The 17,917-nt window shown below is 52.8% G+C and overlaps 2 protein-coding genes across 4 annotated transcripts; one reads left to right on the top strand and one right to left on the bottom strand.

Moving 5' to 3' along the window:
• Positions 1-1,146: 1,146 nt before the first annotated feature.
• Positions 1,147-10,939, bottom strand: LOC118588080 (3-ketoacyl-CoA thiolase B, peroxisomal). Of its 2 annotated transcripts, XM_036194403.1 has the most exons (12): positions 10,543-10,939; positions 10,310-10,403; positions 9,240-9,297; positions 7,311-7,390; positions 6,857-6,899; positions 4,988-5,086; positions 3,897-3,977; positions 2,700-2,890; positions 2,377-2,556; positions 2,049-2,104; positions 1,818-1,963; positions 1,147-1,508 (listed from the first exon to the last, which is right to left on the bottom strand). In XM_036194403.1, exons 1-12 carry the CDS (start codon positions 10,711-10,713, stop codon positions 1,433-1,435), a joined length of 1,275 nt encoding a protein of 424 aa, XP_036050296.1. In that variant the 5' UTR covers positions 10,714-10,939; the 3' UTR covers positions 1,147-1,432. The 2 variants fall into 2 exon arrangements, with proteins under 2 accessions (XP_036050296.1, XP_036050297.1); XM_036194404.1 differs by lacking the exons at positions 6,857-6,899; positions 9,240-9,297; positions 10,310-10,403; positions 10,543-10,939 and having other exon boundaries at positions 7,311-7,367.
• A 1,348-nt stretch (positions 10,940-12,287) lies between these two features.
• Positions 12,288-15,856, top strand: Myd88 (MYD88 innate immune signal transduction adaptor). 2 transcript variants are annotated; one of them, XM_036194406.1, is made up of 5 exons: positions 12,288-12,670; positions 13,393-13,527; positions 13,920-14,100; positions 14,258-14,349; positions 14,593-15,856. In XM_036194406.1, exons 1-5 carry the CDS (start codon positions 12,343-12,345, stop codon positions 14,745-14,747), a joined length of 891 nt encoding a protein of 296 aa, XP_036050299.1. In that variant the 5' UTR covers positions 12,288-12,342; the 3' UTR covers positions 14,748-15,856. The 2 variants fall into 2 exon arrangements, with proteins under 2 accessions (XP_036050299.1, XP_036050300.1); XM_036194407.1 differs by lacking the exon at positions 13,920-14,100 and having other exon boundaries at positions 14,593-14,685.
• The last annotated feature ends 2,061 nt before the right edge of the window (positions 15,857-17,917 follow it).

The following is a 17,917-nucleotide window of genomic DNA, read 5'->3' as shown; positions in this document are numbered from 1 at the left end:
CCAGAGCCTGACAGCAGGTGCCCTCTGACCCACTCCTCTGCAGAATCCCACCTGCACTTCTGGCTATGGTGGCAATGTCAACATCCCTGTCCTTGGCTCTGCTCAGAAGCACCAGTCCTGAAGGTCCCAGGGACACACAGCTTATAACTCCACCCCTGTAAAGATGCTTCATCCCTGAGTCATAGGCTTGGGCTCCCAGGAGGGGCTTTTGTGTGTTACTGTTGCAATGCTCCATCAGCTGGGTGGACTTCAGAACCTGCCTTGTGAACCAGTGGCACACCTGGGAGGTCTACCTGATGAAGGTCAGTGGTGGCTGGAGCAGCTGGCCCATTGGGTGGGGATGTTGTGCCTTCTCACGTGTCCATTACTCCTTGGAGGGACAGGACACTTAGGAAGCCTGTTGGGTCCTGTCCATGCAGACAGGCTTCTCGAGATCGGTAGTACCTGGCACTCCTGGAGTCCACCAGTCCTCCAGTCCCTGGCTGCCTTGCTCTGTGTTGCTAGCAAGACCACAGGTGACATCTGTGAGACAGGACTGGTCAGAGGGCAAATGAAGTCCTGGGGGACAACACACGGAGAACTGTGCCCATGAGTGTCCTTTTTTCTCGGTGCAGGACAAGGAAGCTAAGGCCTTGGGGTATACCCAGGAGTTCTCCAGTCTTTACAGGTGTTCTTCATTGGCAGGTGAAAGCTGCCCCTGGCTTCTGGGACACTGCCCACAGGTCCTGGGCACCAGCTGAGGCTGGAGCTGCCTAACCTCACTCTCTCTACTACCTATTCCCAGGAGCAGCGGGCTAACCCGAGTCCAGGTGCCGGAGGTCTGCTCGCTGCAGCTGTAGGGTGGAGGACCTTGGGATGAGATGCCTCCTTCCAATACACGATGCCTTATCAGCTCTAAGGCATTCAGCCCCAGCCTTAGCCCCAGCTGAAGAATTCAACATGGCCAAGACTGGAGAGCAGGGCAGTGGCTGAGGACTGGATGGTTCCTGGGATGAGGGAGCCTCTGCCAGGACAATGGTGTCAGCTGAGGCCCTGCAAAGACAGGTCTCCAAAGCTTGCACACAGCTAGATCACTAGGGGGACCATGGCTCTTAATCATTATGCAGATCACACAGAATGACCCCTGGAGGAAATGACAGCCACCAAAACGAAACAACATACATTTATTACATCCATCCCACCTTAAGGGAGGTGCCCTCCTTCAGAGGTACACAATGACTTTGCAACCTGGGTGTCCCATGCTTACTTCAGCATAACGTGAGGTACTTGATGGGGCACTCCCACCTCTTTTTGCCACCAATGATCACATCTTCTAAATTAAAGTGCTGTGATACACCCCTCCAGTGCTGAGTGTCCCATGCAGGTGGCTTCTGTAGAGTCCCTCTCTGGCTACCACTGTAGGACTCTCTGGGCAGTGCCTGCAGCCAGGGCTTCAGTTCCCAGGATATTCAAAGACAGCAGCAGCTCCCATCCCCGTCCCGATGCACATGGACACCACTCCATAAGCCCTGGGGAAGAGAACCTGCGTTGGCTGGGCAGAGCTTGACCCCAGCCCATGCCCCCACCAGGCAGAGCTGCAGCCACAAAGGCTCATGGACAGATGAGCAGAACAGATCTGTGGGAACTGGACAGACACACACCCAGGTGGCAGACACCTTCCATAGGTTATACTGCCTTTTAAGCAAGCCATCAGGAAGACACGTCTCACCACTCCATCCCTAGTTCAGAACGCCTGTGTGTGCTCACCTCCCCAAGCCCCAGCTAGCTGACACCCCAGCTCGAGCACCCCCACAACACTCCACAAGCAGCAGCCTTACCGTTTCCCACGACGCTTCAGTTCATTGAGCAGCGTGACCACCTGCCTTGCCCCAGTGCAGCCCAGGGGATGGCCCAGGGCTATTGCACCCCCCAGGGGGTTCACCTTCTCTGCAGGAATTCCCAGCTTCTCCACACAGTAGAGGGCCTGGAAGGAGCCGGAGCAGGAGCTGAAGCCTCCATCTGCTCTGAACCACAGGCCCAATTCACCCCACCATGACACCCAGGCTCACCTGACTTGCAAAGGCCTCATTGATCTCAAAGATGTCTATGTCATTCACAGTCAGCCCTGTGCAGGCAAGAGACAGACCAGAGCTGACAGTCACAGACAGGACTCTGGATTTCCTCTGGGCTCCACCCCAAGTGCAGCTCTAGTGGTCTACTATGTGTGCCAGGTGAGTGGGTTCCAACGGTAGGTTAGGGAGGCCTGGATATGGGGTGCTAGCCTGACCCACCTTCATTCCTTCATTCCAGAGCATCCACAGGGTCAAACCCAGCATACCCTGGTCCCAGATACAGGGAATGAGGGTCCAGGCCCAGGACAAGAAGGAGCTGCCTCACCTGCTTTCTGCAAGGCTGCAGGGATGGCATAGGCAGGACCAATGCCCATGACGTCAGGAGGGACACCAACCACTGCATAGGACCTCAGGACCCCAAGGATGGGAAGGCCCAATTCTTCAGCCTTGGACCTCCGGGCCAGCAGGACGGCAGCTGCTCCATCACTCACCTGACTGGAGTTTCCTAGGGGAGGAAGGGTGAGACAAGGAGGCATCAGGCCAAGATGAGGAGAGCCAGCCCTCCAGCATCACTTTGCCAAGGGTCAGCTCCAGGTCTCAGAGTAGAGCAGGCCACCTCCATCAACCCTATTCCTGGCCCACGCTCACCAGCTGTGGTAGAGCCTCCATCCTTGAAGGCAGGCTTCAGCTTGGCCAGGCCCTCCATGGTGGTGCCGGGGCGGACGCCCTCATCCTGGGACACAGTGATGGTTTTCTTGTTGCCCTGGTCGTCCAGGACTGTGGTTGTCACAGGCACGATCTCAGCTCGGAAACAGCCCCTGCTCTGGGCTGTCGCTGCCCTGCCAGCACCAGGGAGAGTGAGACACAGATATGTGAGGGCTCCTTTCCTGCCTGTCCCTGGCCTTTGCTAACTCAGGAGAACATGTACTTTAGGGTTTGAAGTCTAGAAATATACGTGGCCCTTGGGGTGCTCTGGTTGGAAGGAATTCCTTAGGACCCTCACCTACTTTTTGGTAGGGACAGCACGCCCAAGATCATCCAGGGTCTCTTTATCTGTCCCACAGCTCTGGATCATGTCTAATTCCCACCTCAAATGGGAGGAGGGCGTTAACATTAAATTTGTGTGTGTGCATGCACACATGGGCGTTAACATTAAATTATTTGTGTGTTCATGTGCACATGGGCGTTAACATTAAATTTGTGTGTGTGCATGCGCACATGGGCATTAACATTAAATTATTTGTGTGTGCATGCGCACATGGGCGTTAACATTAAATTTGTGTGTGTGCATGCGCACATGGGCGTTAACATTAAATTTGTGTGTGCATGCGCACATGGGCGTTAACATTAAATTTGTGTGTGTGCATGCATGTAGAGGTCAGAGGTCAACTCTAGGGAGTCAGTTTTCTCCTTTCACCTTGTTAGAGGCAGTGTCTCATTTCTGTTATGCTGAGTTCAAGTAGCTGGACCACAAAACTCTAGCTGCTTTTCTTGTCTCTGCTAAGACCCCTGCTTGATGAGGCCACCTGGCCCAGACACCATGTATTTCTTTGCTGTCTCTTTGTACAGCTGGGCTGGTCAACCTAGCCTGCCCAGAGATCCGAGGCTTTGTATTTCTCTGATGGCAGCTCAGCTTTGCCTGAGGTCACCTCCCAAACACTCAGGCCTATTCCATAATTAAGGAAGGCAGTACCCTAATACAACTCATCATGATGCTGGCCACTGAAACCACCCAGCTAGACAGATATGAGGTTTGTCCCTTAGCAAAGCTCTACCTGAAACTACCAGGTTGGCCCCATGACCCATTCTCCAGCCCCATCAATAGCCCATCCCCGCTGTACTCACTTCTGCTGGGAGGCCAGAGCGAAAGCATCCTGCTTCTGCCGTGAAATGCCAAACCGCTCAGCCACGTTCTCCGAGGTTATCCTAGACACAAACAGTAAAGCAGGAGGCCGTGGGTCTGCTGGCCTGAGAGCCAGGGCCATACTGAAGGCCTGTGCTTGCACTTCTGGGCATCCAGGTCAGAGACAGGGTTTCCAGTCCATGCTCCAGGGTCTCTTGGCTCATCATGGATATTGAGTACCCATATCAGGTGCTCCAAGATTCAAAGACACCTTCTTAAAGGGTAGAGCAGACTGAATGTGGGCCTACAAAAGGAACTGTACCCTGGGTAAGTTGCCTCAGCCCGTAAGACAAGGGCAGGAGAGATGCTGGGGGTAATATCTGGCCTCAGTTTCTCCTATGGCTTCCAGGCTACTATTGGAAACACAGGATGTGGACACAGCCAGGTCAGTCTGGAGTCCTCACATGGCTAGCCTCCCCAGAATCTTTTGCCCATGACCAGCCTCCCCAGAATCCCTTGCCCTTGGACACACACTGTGGAGAGCTCACAGACATGGCTGCAGTATGAAAGCACCGGAGAAAGGGAACAGATTCCCCACACGGCATCTCACAGGCCCAAGTCCTCCCCTGCATGTAAGGGAATCCAAGCTTCTTATGTTCTCAACTCTTGAAGCCTCCAAGGCTCTGGGGACTGCTACTGCTTTCCCTGAGACACGGCAGAGGGTAATGCAGGATGAGCTACACTTGGAAACTTGTGGAATCAAAAAGGACTCTGTGTGTGTGTGTGTGTGTGTGTGTGTGTGTGTGTGTGTGTGTTTTGAGTGGGAGGAGGCAGGTCTTTAAGAAGGGAAACCAAGGGCAGCCTCAATCCCATCCCCAGTTCCATGGAGCATGTGACACCTAGAGGAAGAAGACAAATGCCGCCAGCCACAGAGAACATTCCCTGGTGTCTGGTCAGGGACAGGCAGAACAGTGACTGAGCACACACACACACACACACACACACACACGCACACGCACACGCACACGCACGCACGCACGCACGCACGCACACGCACACGCACACACACACACTTCTTCCTGTGGACACTCACCCCATAGGAATCAGGCAGTCTCTGGCCTTCTCGTTCTCCATCAGGCGTGAAGAAATATTCCCAGGGTTCCCTCTGTCAGACAGGGACATGGACTCCACCCTACGGAGGAGGAGTGATTTCAGCCATAGTAGGAAGCCCCAGGGATGGCCAGCTGAATGGCAATTTCTGGGCAATTTCAGGCAGCCCTTGGGAAATGTGGTAAGCTGTCTAGGAAGCCTTTGAGAAAGGTGGAGGTTATAGGGTAGCTGAGCCTTCTCTCTCTCAAGTCTAGTCACTGTATCAGAAATACTCCCAGAGCCAAGGCCCCACTTTCCAGTGCTGAGGCAGGAAATTGGCAGCGTCCCTGGGGCAACCTTCTGGTACCCACTCCCCAGCACAAGGCATATGCCCCGAGTTAGGCCAAGCTCTCCATAACTTCAAAGTCAAAAGGAGATGGAAAAAATTCCTTCCAAACAAGTACAAGGTTAATGTCAATCAAAGGGAGCTGTCTGGAGTAGACAGAGAGGATGGGGTAGGTGTAGAGGACGCAGGAAGGGTGTGGGGGACAGGTAAAGTGTCATGATGACAGCAGATGACCTTAACTGAGTGTTTTTCTTCCTCTAACACTAGCTAGACCTCTTTTCAAGTGTAGGAGCCCTTTAAACAGGGTCACCTCATGACACAGACCCCATGGTGCCTGCCGTCCCTCTGCAACATTCCCAGAGCTGAAGTACGTGTCCCCTTATAAAGATGAGGACAGTGAGGGCTGAGTGGTGAGGGACTTGCCTATAGCTGTCCAGCCTGGACCATAACTAGACAGTCTGGCCCAGAGGAAGCCCTCAGCCAGGAGACCCTGTGCAAGCTGCACCCTCAAAGGCTGGGGGATGGTCAGGATGTGATGTGGGCATCCTCTAGACTCACCTGCTTTGTCTCCAATACTGGGGCCCTTGGACTGATTGGACTAGACTCCCCTGAGGAACTCATGGAGCCCCCGCCCTTCCCCTCAAGCTGCCACATCTGCTCTCCTTGTTATGGCAAACACAAGGAACAGCAACAGGCAGGCTGGCTGTGACCCTTGCCTAGCACAGTCTCTGTCTGTGGACTAGGGCTGTCCTCCTCCTGACACACTAGGACGACCCAGTGAAGGGCAGCTAAGACCTGGCCATGGGCAGCAATGCCTCCTGACGAGAAACACTGCACAGAGGGTATGAAAGGCTGCTGACCCCGGACCCTGCCAAGACCTCCCTTAGATGTCTTTCCAGCCTCAGACACCCCAAGTCTACACCCTAGAGCCTGCCCCGCCTTGGAGCCACTTCCAAGTTAATTTCTACAGGCCGAGTAAAACTGTAGTCTAAGTGGTGACAGTGAACAGGTATACAACAACCTGTCCCTCAGAACACAGTGGCCACTGCCGGACAGGCTCGTCATCGGGGACACAATCAAATCTGCCCCCGGCTTCAGGCTGGCTTCCAACCTAAGGTCCTCCTCAACAGCTGGGACGGACAGGCATGAGCCACCATGCTCTGCTCTATGTGTCCCTGGGTTTAAGGGACCAAAACTGGTATTTGTCCCTCGATAGGCACAGAGAACATAGAAGTGCCCTTGAAGGCGTTCTCCAGTGTAGTACTTCCTCAGCATGCTTGTCCACATTTTCTACTCTGGCAGATTCCCAGGTGACCTCAGAAACCAACTCCCTTTACTGCAAGTGCTGAGACGGAACCATTCCTGAGCAGCCCAGAGCTTGGGCCACTCCTGGACACATTTCTGGGAGCCCAGTCTAGTCAGCTGCCATGGTGGGCAGGGAGAATCATGCCCCTTCAGAATTGAGGAGAGGAAAATTAGTTTGATTATTACATTGGTTAAGAAGGTCCGGCAGGAAGACAATCTTACCCACAGGCCATGCCAATGTCATAAGACCCATTTCTGATGCCACCTGTAACAAAAGCACTTCATAACCATCCTTGGCCAGAGAGGGCCTGGCCTGGACCAGCCCGTTCCCTCCCTGCTCTTGGGGGACATTCACCGAAGCCTCACAGAAGACCCAGGGGCACCCAAAAAGGCTTGGGGTGTGACAATGGGTGCTCCTCCACTCCTCTCTGCCTAGAGTCTCTAGGGTCAAGAACCAAAGTCAGAGCCAGTGGTGGTAGGGCACATCTTTAATTCCAGCACTCAGGCAGAGGCAGGTGGATCTCTGAGTTTCAGGTCAGCCTGGTCTACAGAGTGAGTTCTAGGACAGCCAGGGCTACACAGAGAAACTCTGTCTCGGAAAAAACCCAAAACAAAACAAACAAAAAAGGAACCAAGGTCAGGGCATGATCACAGGCACCCGGCAGTCACAACTCACCAGCGATGTTGGCCACTGCCTGCAGCCCCGATGAACACTGTCTGTTGACAGTAGACAAAGGTACAGTCTCTGGAATGTCACTGAAACAGAAGGGGAGATGGCAGTCAGCCCTGGACATGCAGTCAGCCCTGGACGTGCCACAGACTCCTAGAAAGCAGGCCCCAAGGCCCCATTATGGCCCACTGCAGTATGTATAGACCAGAAGGATAACAGCTGGCCTTGTCCCCGCCAGGGTAGACGTATATAAAGGAGAGGTCAACGACTGGGCAGACCCTGTCACTACAGCCACTTGCCACCAGGGCCCCTGAGCACAAGCCCTGCTCCTCCAGCAGGGGAAGCTTGTTTGGGCCACAGGCATCCCTCTTCAGCTTCTGAAGACTTGACAGAGAAAAGTAGATATCTCTTTTGCCCACACAAAAAAGGCCACCAGCCTAAGAGCTAGGTCTCACAGACAAGGCCTCCAACCATCTCTGCCACCTGGCCTCACCAGTACACACCTGTGCGTCCTGTTTGCCTTCTCTGAGCATCTGCTCTTGCCTGGGTGAGGAGTGCTCCTGGCATGTTTGTTCTTGTGTTCTTAGTGTGATACTGGGCTTAGCTCTGGGAGCTACCTGGGCTGTCCCTCCAGGTAAATAACCCATCTGTCTTACAGTACAAAGAAAGCCTCAGCCAGGCAGTGGTGGCGCACACCTTTAATCCCAGCACTCAGGAGGCAGAGGCAGGTAGATCTCTGTGAGTTCAAGGCCAGCCTGGTCTACAAAGCGAGTTCCAGGACAGGCACCAAAACTACATAGAGAAACCCTGTTTCAAAAAAACAAAAACAAAAACAAAGAAGAGCCTCATTTCTATGCTTCCTAGACAAATTCAGGAAGTCCCTTGAGAATCTTGCTAATTCTGCTGCACACTCAGGCCTGGAAACTCTCAGGCTGGGCTCTCAGTGACGGCTTTTTAGGCTTGATACACTCTTAGTGCCAAACTACCCATTCATCAAGCCTCTTCCCCCAAGTCACCAAGTTTTCATCCAACAAGTACTGAGCACAAGGCACTGTGTTAAGGAGGCTAAGACACCAACAGTACTGTACCCCAGAGGACGCCCAACCAATATGCAGAAATTTAATTCACTGTCAGAGGAGGCACTTAGCAACCCGCTGGACAGGCAGGTCAGCCTTCGGACACTTGAGAGCCAGTCTCCAAAGATGTTTGGGCAGGGATTGGCTAGAGCAAGGAGAGTGGAGAGAGAGCTCTCCATGGGGACAGACAGATGGACAGAGGCAGACGGATAGATGTCAGAGGAAAAGTCGAAGTGGGGAGGAAGCAGGGAAGAGATGAGGATGGAAAGTTACAAGGGAGGGAAATACCTTCGACCCCAGGCTAAGTCAGACCCCCTCTTAGTCCCTACAGGTTCTGGTTTTTTCCGTGTTCTGACACTGGCCAGTATTGCTATTATGTCTCATCTAACTGAGGGAGGGAGGTCTTCAATCTACACGTGGAAGTAACTAAACTACTGCTTTTCCAACCGGAAGATGACCAGGGCTCCTCTTGGCTCCTCTCTCCTGGCTTCCCCCTCCCTGCCCTCCCCTCAAGCTTCTCATGGTGGACTGAGCCTGGAGTTCTCAGGCAGCTCAAGTAAGCAGAAGCAAAGTCATGGGCCAACATGGTTGTACGATTATTTACCTGACATGTGAGGACAGAGTCCATGTGTCCAAAGGGTAAGCAACAAGTTGGCCTTAGGAAAATCCAGGCCACCTTTGCTCCACTCCCAAAGCTCTGGGTGTTCTGGCTCTGGGCCTGGTAACACACCTTTTAAGGTAGGAGAAAAGTTGGGTCCAAGGATTCTGGTTTATTTGATATCTAGTGTCCAGCCTGATAACCTGTCACCTACAGACTAGTCAATGGTGCTGGAGTCCCCACCAGAGGTTGAAGGATTACCTCAGAAATTGGGCGATGCGTGCCATGATGGCCCCAGCTCCGGGCTGAAGTACATTGCCTGTGGATAGAGACCTTATTCAGTATCAAGCTTTGCACACTAACTTTCAGCTGTGACTACCAAAGAGGAGATATTCCAGAGATTTATTCAGGATTTTCCCAGCCTCATTTGTAACTGCAGAAGTTCAGAGTCTGAGAAATGGGGAGCCAGTTACCAACCGCCCAGTGCTGGAGGGCACCAGCACGCTTGCGCCTCTAAATCAGCACAGCTGGCGGGAGGCCTGCTGGCCTGGCAACAGGAGAGCCTGTAGGGTAAGGGGCGCACAGCCTGAAAGCTGAGGGAAGCAGGGCTGGGGAGGGAAGTGAGTCTGTAAGTGCTCACCTCCTCAAGTGTCCTCCTCCAAGCCCTGTGTCACTGCGGGGAGGAGGAACAGGCTGGCACCCCCACCCCACCCCATGAAACCCTGTCCTACACTGTGTTGTTCTGGTTCAGGGAAGGGCAGGGTGAACCCCGTCTACACCTGTAACCGAACCGGGGCTGGACCAGATGATTCTGATAGACAGGATGACAGTATAGATGGAGAACCGTGGCCTCCCACCTCCTGGAGTTTCCAGGAACATCTGGACTTTAGAGCAGTGGTTCTCAACCTTCCTAAGGCTGAGACACTTTAATACAGTTCCTCATGCTGTGATGACCCCCCAACTATAAAATTATTTCATTGCTACTTCATAACTGTAGTTTTACTATTGTTATGAATCATTATGTAAATATCTGTGTTTTCCGATGGTCTTGAGACCACTGTGAAAAAGCCTTTTGATCCTCCGAAAGGTCGTGACCCACAAGTTGAGAACCAATGCTTTAAAGTCTGTACCACAGGGCATCCCTGCTTTCCACCTCCACTCTGCTGGCTGATGCGCCTGGAGGTAGAGCACAGGCCATCAAGGAATCATCCCACTGAAATCAGTGGACCCTGTCAAGTCTTGCTCTGTAAAACCCAGGTTCGCGGTGAGAAGGGGAGACCTCAGGAAGGAGGGGAGGGAGGGCCCAGAGCAAGCCCGGCAGGTGAGCTCACCCACGGAGATGTCGCCCAGCTGCTCAGGCTTTAGCTTCACGTCCTGGAGAACCGCGGTCAACACGGCCGACAGAAGCTCGTCCGGGGTGGTGTCCTGCAGGGCGAAGCGCAGCGGGCGGTGAGCCCCGCTCCCGCATCCCCACGCAGGGGACTGTGCGGTCACCTCACCCAGAGGGCAGGATCCCACCCGCACTGGCCTCCTTCTGCGCCCCTCGCCCGCCGGAGGGGCTCACCTTGAAGCCGCCGCGGCCCGCGCGGCCGATGGGGGTGCGCCGTCCGTGCACCACCACCACGTCGGAGGCCGAGGCCTGCCGGAAGCCAGCGGAGCAGGGAGCGGCTTGCAGCGCGGAGCTCGACTGGGGCCGGCCTGCCAGGTGGCCCAGCACTACCTGCAGCCGATGCATCGTGGAGGTGGGTCCCGAAGATTTGCCGGGGCGCTGGGTACAGAGATCTACGACTTTAAAAAAAAAACAAAAAACAAAAACAAAAACCAAAACCAAAAAAAACAAAAAAAAACGATTCCCCGGCGCAAGCGCAGGACAGTCTCTACCGCGAGAGGCCTGAAAGTTGAGCACAACCAGGGTAGAATACCGGGAGAGAGAGGTGGGGTTCCTAAGGGACCCGCCCACTCCTAGACACAACCAACTAGATTAAGGGGCGTCTGGTTGAGGGCACGCCCCCAGCTGCCCACCCCTCGCCCCAGAGCCCTGCCCAAGGCTCGTCCTGAGACGATCTTTCCACTAAAAGCCCCGCCCGCCAATCCTACGGAGACCAATCAGAATGTGCACCCTTAAGCCTCGCCCAGAAACACGGACTGGAAACTTAAGTTTGCGCAACCTTTTGCAGACACACGGGAAGGAGGCACCCCAAACTTAGAGTTTCCTAAAATGAACTCAGCCTCAAGGGAGCCCCTCCTCCAAAGTCTTGAGCTCAGCGCGCAGCAACACGAAATGCGGGAAGGCGGAACCCGGCTCAAGGCTTCTTCCTTTACTGGACGAGCTAGGAAAAACACTCTGGTCTCCCACCAAAATTTGCTCTGCTCGGTCCCAGGTCCCAAAACTCAGGACCGTGGACCTAGAAAACGTTGCGGCGCCTAGTTTGGCCCCGACGGGGTTGGACTGTCACAGAAGCCCTCTCAGAAAATAAAGTAATTTTTGTTTCTTGGTTGGTATGGAAAACTGATTTTACAAATGTGCTGAATGGCAGCCAGGTTCTAACTGTAGCGTGTCCCACACGTCTTAAGCCTGTTTTACGTCTGTTTGGGATGATGTCATTTAGTGTTCACAATCTCCTAGGAATTCTACTAAGGCAGGGAGGGGTGAAGCCCCTGCGTCGGAGATGGATACCTAAGTAGATTAATTAAACAAATTAACGAAAACAAGTTTCCCTGGATCTAGACTGTAAGTACGGTGGTAGGTCCGCGTGTTTTTTGCAGACCCCCAGAGGCTAGAACTGAGTTTGCCTCAGATACCAAAGGACAGGATGCCCTCAATGCCAATTTGCGGGCAGGGTTGTGGCCTTCCCCTTTAAAAGGCAGTCACTACTAGCACCAGATGGCTGAGGGCAGACTGAGGCTTCACTTTGCCATTTCTGAAGCCACAGTCTGTCTTTTCCCTCCCCATTACCAGAATACAAGTTACTGTGCATAAGGGCTGTAATTCCTTCATGTCCTAAACAAGGCTAATTCATCTCCCCATGCACCAATACCAGATCTCCCAGGACAGGTCAGTGGATCAAGACAGATGCCGGCGGCCTTTTTCTAGGTTCTCACAACTTCAAGGGGAGATGAGCAAAGACGAGAAACATAAGTGGGGTGAAGTTCAGGCCATCCATGTGTTCAGGTGTACATACAAACACTCCGAGGCTAGTGGCGGGACACCCCAGCTGTGCTCTTGTACTCGGGACTCTAGATTCTAGCAAAGGGCGGAGCTTCTCGGAAAAAGAGAGAAGGCGGGGTTGGCAGGAACCCTAGGGGAAGTAGGAAGGAAGCTCGCCTTGCGAGCGGACCTCACCAAGGCTCAGGGTGGCTCGCCATGTCTGCCGAAGGCCCCCGAGTGGGATCCATGTCCCTGGACTCCTCCAAATCCTCCCTACCCTTGGCCGCGCTCAACGTGCGAGTGCGGCGCCGTCTCTCACTGTTTTTGAACGCGAGGACGCCGGTGGCGGCCGACTGGACCATGCTGGCAGAGGAGATGGGCTTCGAGTACTTGGAAATCCGACAGCTGGAGACGCGCCCAGACCCCACCGGTAGTTTGTTGGATGCCTGGCAGGGGCGCTCTGGCGCGACGGTCGGCAAGCTGTTAGAGATGCTGGCCATGCTGGACCGTGAGGATATACTGCGGGAGCTGTGGCCCAGCATCGGTGAGGACGCCTGCTTTCTGGCTTTGTGCCAATGGTCGTCGAGGAGGCTGGCCTTGGCAATATCAATCTTGTTTCATTTTTCTGGGGTGTGCTGGGGAGGGAGGGAGAGACGGTCGAATTTTCTAGCAATATGCAGGACAGCGTAGGGTTGGTTGGGGAGAGGGCTCCAAAACCCTGAAATAGGGAAAAGATGTGGAATGAATCTAGGCAAAGACCTTGAGTTGCACTAAGAATCAAGACCTGCTTCTCTGGGAGTATCCCATTTGTGCAGGAGCAACAGAACAGGTGAAAGACTAAAGCCCCTTCTGGCATTCAACACAATGCCCCTGCCCACGGTTAGGTATACCATGCTAGGTGGGGGCCACCACCCTCACTGAGCACTAACCCGGTGTCTGAGCCCTTCTGGCATTTAAGCCCCTGCTCCCACTACCCTGCTCCCTGCAAGATGCCCAATTTGGAGCCGTTGTCAAGAGCCTTAGAAAGGGCATGCAGGATGAAGTGTGAAAGGCAGATGCCAGCCAGACTTTGGTGGCTTTCCAGATGCCCACTCTGGGAGAGTCAGAAAGGGAATGCCAGTTTGTTGGAGCTGTCCATGGCACAGTGGCTAGAGAAGGCCCAGAGCCCAAGTAGGCCAATGGAACAGATACAGGGTATAGATGCAGAGTATTTACAGCAGCCTGGGGCATCTAGGGAGCCTTCTACACCCTGTCTCTTCTCCACAGATGATGACTGCAAGAAATACATACTGTGGCAGCAGATGCAGGAGTCTGAGAAGCCCTTACAGGTGGCCAGAGTGGAAAGCAGTGTCCCACAAACAAAGGAGCTGGAGGGCATCACCACTCTTGATGACCCCCTGGGTAAGGACCTGGTGTCATTCTCCTGGATAGGATAGGTGGGCCACAGCCCCAGGATGTGTGGTGTGCAGATCCTGCACATTGGAACACAGATGGATGGACCTGGGACCTTGAGCAAGTCACTCATTCTTTCTGAGTCTTGGTTTCCCCATCCAAGAAATGGGGATAGTAGCATATTCATAATATTTGAGGGCTTCTGAGACTGTAACGCACGCCTTCAACATGGTTAACTCAGATTTCATCTGGGAGTTATCTTTTCTGGTGGGAAGGGCATATATAAGACATCACTTTGGGATGGGTGCAGGCCCAGGTTCCCTTGATGGATGACTCCAGGCTGGGCTCCTTCCAGCCCTTCCTTCAGAAAGCTGACCATTACCCTTGTCCCCTGTCCTCAGGACAAACACCAGAACGGTTTGATGCCTTCATCTGCTACTGCCCCAGTGACATTGAGTTTGTGCAGGAGATGATCAGGCAGCTAGAACAGACAGACTATCGGCTGAAGTTGTGTGTGTCTGATCGTGATGTCCTGCCAGGCACCTGTGTCTGGTCTATTGCCAGTGAGCTCATTGAGAAAAGGTTGGTTAGTCATCCAAAGGGGCAAGTGGGTGGGTGTGTGCATAAAACTCAGCTCTGCACTGGGCAGCCCTGGCAGCGTGGGTCTCCCTGAGGCTCTCCTCCAGAGGTGAGCTGAAGGAAGTCATCCCAATGCCTGCACTCTGCCACTCTCCCTTAGGTGTCGCCGGATGGTGGTGGTTGTTTCTGACGATTACCTACAGAGCAGTGAATGTGACTTCCAGACCAAGTTTGCTCTCAGCCTCTCTCCAGGTAAGCTTAGATCTGTTTTGGTTAGAAAGAGGAGGGGAGGAATAGCCTTAAGATTTCCAGACCAAGAATGCAGGACCAAAGCATGCCAAATCACTGAGTGGATGTACCTGTGAGCTTCTTCATGCAGTGGTTATGTACCATGGATACCTAGCTGGTAGAGAGCTGGTGTTAGCTCTTGCTTTGGAGACTGGCTCTGCCAAAGGGCAGGGGCCTGGTCCTGATACCACACTCTTTGGCTTCCAGGTGTCCAACAGAAGCGGCTGATTCCCATCAAATACAAGGCGATGAAGAAGGACTTCCCCAGTATCCTGCGGTTCATCACTATCTGTGACTATACCAACCCATGCACCAAGTCCTGGTTCTGGACCCGCCTTGCCAAGGCTTTGTCCCTGCCCTGAAGATGGCCTTGGGAGCCCTAGGTCTGTCAGTCTGTCCTTGCTCTTCTGCTTGCCTCCTCTGACATTGTAGGAGGGAATTTGTGGTCCACTCATCCTTTGAGATTCTAGCTCTACAGCAGCCAAAACCCATCTGGTTACCGCCCCTCAAGTCCTGGATGGAACGAGTGACCGCAAGTGACTTTGTTACTTGCTGGGTTGTCAGCCAGTACAGCGATTACCAGGGACCAGCTGAGCTACAGCCGAGCCATCTTTGGCCTCAGTTTCTCCACCTGAAAAACAGGATATGGAGATGAGGCAGGAGCATGGCGAGGCATTGCTCTGGCTAAAGGAGAGCTGGCTGTGGGACTGGAGCCTTGCCAGGACACTGCTTCCCCCGTCTGCCTCACATTCCTGTTCCTCCTTTCACAGGGCAATGGGGAGCTGAACTGACTTTGATCCGATTCTCTGGAACTATCCTCTCTGCATCTTTGACCCCCTCAGCCTCAATCCCATGTTTGGTGGTCACTAGTCTGGGTAACTGGGACTGCTTTTCCCTCCCATGTAGCCATGCCTGTGCACATGTCTCAGTTTCACTTTGCTTGAAGTGGGATCCTGTCCTCTGGCATGCCTATTATTTATAGTGGCCCCAGTAGGGGCACCAGGACTATGTCATCAGGGAACCTTCCTCCCTGGCCACCAACCAGAGACTTTCTCCAGCTCTCTGCACTTTGATTACCTACTTTGTTAACAAGCAGCAAACACACAAAAACATCCTTTCTCTAGTACTTGGAGGTGTGTGGCCCATAGAGTCCTATTTATTAGATACATGTAAATGTACACGTGCTCCCTCACACAGACACTCCCTCACACACACAGGCATCTGCATACCTCTGTTTGCTTTGGGACAGCTCCTAAGAATGGCTGAGTAGAAGAGTTCTGCCATCAAGGGGACCTGGCCATCTCCCTGGATAAAAACAAGGTGCCCTTACTATAGCTAGCGGCCCATGCCTGTAATTCCAGCATTTGTGAGGTAGAGGCAGGAGAGTCAGGATTTCAAGGCTCTCCTTGGATACACACCAAGTTTAAGGCCAGCCTGGATTACATGAGAGCCTATCACCTCTCCCCCCCAACCCCCGCCAAAAAAAGAAGAAAAAGATGGAGGCACTGTTGATTTCTTCTCTCTCTTTTCTAATCACTGAAAGCAAAGTCTAGAAAGGCCCCAAACGTGAGAGCATGTGTGCCTTCAGCAAAAAGAAGGTGAAAAAGGAGAAGCCGCCTCACACCACAGCTTGGCAGGCTCGGCTGTCTCCTCCCCAGCAAGATGGTCTCCATATTCCTCTCAAGCTCTCTAGCATGGAGGCAATGTCACAGTCTCTGGGCTCAGTGCTCAGGGCCACCCCAGGGGTCTGAATCCAACAGAAAATGTGCCTCCCTTCAGTGTCTGGGGCAGGAATGGAGGCCCCTTTGCATGACCTCATGAAGCACTTCTGTGGGCATTTTAAAGCAATCTGGGGAAAGTATCTTCTATACCTGTTATATAGGTTTTATGAGAACTTCAGTGAGATAGATGGAATAAAGGCTCATGTTTGCCATTTGTACTTCTGTATTGGAAATTTATAATAAAAATATTCTATTTGAGAAAGCATACTTATGACTGTGTCTGTATGTGGTGTGTGTGTGTGTGTGTGTGTGTGTGTGTGTGTGAGATAAGGTGTTTGGAAGTAGATGGCAAGGCCGTGACTTTCTCATGTAAGAGAAAATGCCCTGTAATATGGTGTCCCCTGGGGCTTCCAGATGGTTAAGCCTCGGCCTCATAGGCTCAGGCTTCAGCAGGGACCAAGTGGAGACAAGGGTATCCATCAGCTCCACCAGCCTGAGCCTTTCCTAAGTTATACCATGTTCTAGGTCCTGGTTCTGCTGGTTGTATGTAGTGCCAGGGATTGATCCTAGGGTCCATGTTAAGCAAACTTTGTATCATCTAAACTGTCTCTCAGACCACTGTTTAGACCTTGATTATGGTGTTACACAAATCCATGTATGTGATTGGATGGCTACACACACAATACTGATGTTACATTTGAGGTCTTCAGATTGCCCTAAAGCTATATCCCATGGTGCACTGGGGAGACCTTGTGAAGAGTGTAAGAACTCTGATTACCTTTCCAACTTCCTGAAGAGCTATAATTATCTCAGGATAAAAAGTCTTAGAGCTAGTTGAGATGGTATGCCCCTAGTCTCAACTAGGGAACATAAAGAGACTATCAAAAAAAGGTTTTAAAAATTAACACCACCACCACCACCACCACCACCACCACCCCACCCCCACCCCCACCCCCGCCCAGGACAGGGTTTCTCTGTGTAACAGCCCTGACTGGCTGTCCTGGAACCAGGCTGGCCTTGAACTCACAGGGATCTGTCTGCCTCTGCCTCCCAAATGCTGGAACTAAAGGCAAGTGTCACTGTGTCCAGCTCCCAGAAACTTGATTTTTTTGAGGATCTGCTTGTTGCTTAGGACCAGGCCAAGACAGAATATACAAGCTAGTCATGCTCTGTTGTAAAGGAAATTAGACCCCAGGAGAAGAATCAAGATGCAAATGCAGGAAAGTGAGAGCCACTCAGAACCCAGATGGTAGAGCTCGGGACAGCAGGGATATTGGCTGGACCAAAGGCGGCATATCCTACAGAAGACAGGACTCTCAGAGGTGGTGGTGGGGGCCAGGGAAAACCCTAACATGGGAGAAGCAGTGTGGGAAAGCTCTCAGTGGATGCTGCAAATGAGAGGCTTGTGTAGGATGGAGAATGGGATGCCAGACCTTGGGGTCTCAGTAGGGATGACTGGGGCCATGGGTCTCAGGCTGCGGCAGGGCCCTAGCTCAGGTCTGGGCGGGAAGGCGTGCTAGACTGAAGTATGTTAGGAGGAGCTGGGTGGTGACTACCTGTAAGGTGGAAAGGCAGGGTTGTAATGTCTGCTTTAGGAATCTGAAAAAAGCTGAGAAAGGAAGTGGTGGTGAGCTGGCAAGGAGTGACTCTGGTCTCCACACTTCCTCTTCCCTCGGATCAATCCCCACTGGGCTCGCTCTAGTATATTCTATGTCACAGCACATCTCAATTTTGGGCAGCCACATTTCAAAGTGCTCAGTTGCTACATGAGGCTGGTTGACTTTTTTACTTTATTTTTTTACATTTTTATT

The sequence above is a fragment of the Onychomys torridus genome, chromosome 7 (genome assembly GCF_903995425.1).
Source record: "Onychomys torridus chromosome 7, mOncTor1.1, whole genome shotgun sequence".
Lineage (NCBI taxonomy): Eukaryota > Metazoa > Chordata > Mammalia > Rodentia > Cricetidae > Onychomys > Onychomys torridus.
Note: the sequence above shows the minus strand (reverse complement) of the source record. Positions and strands in the feature narration are given on the sequence as shown.

Excerpts from the sequence above, each read along its gene's own strand:
- LOC118588080 (XM_036194403.1), bottom strand. The coding sequence starts at position 10,713 with ATGCATCGGCTGCAGGTAGTGCTGGGCCACCTGGCAGGCCGGCCCCAG. Across the intron at positions 9,298-10,309 it reads GCTGGGCGACATCTCCGTGG|GCAATGTACTTCAGCCCGGA; the intron begins GTGAGCTCACCT and ends CTCTATCCACAG. Across the intron at positions 1,964-2,048 it reads ATGAGGCCTTTGCAAGTCAG|GCCCTCTACTGTGTGGAGAA; the intron begins GTGAGCCTGGGT and ends GGCTCCTTCCAG.
- Myd88 (XM_036194406.1), top strand. The coding sequence starts at position 12,343 with ATGTCTGCCGAAGGCCCCCGAGTGGGATCCATGTCCCTGGACTCCTCC. Across the intron at positions 12,671-13,392 it reads GGAGCTGTGGCCCAGCATCG|ATGATGACTGCAAGAAATAC; the intron begins GTGAGGACGCCT and ends TCTTCTCCACAG. Across the intron at positions 13,528-13,919 it reads CACTCTTGATGACCCCCTGG|GACAAACACCAGAACGGTTT; the intron begins GTAAGGACCTGG and ends CCCTGTCCTCAG.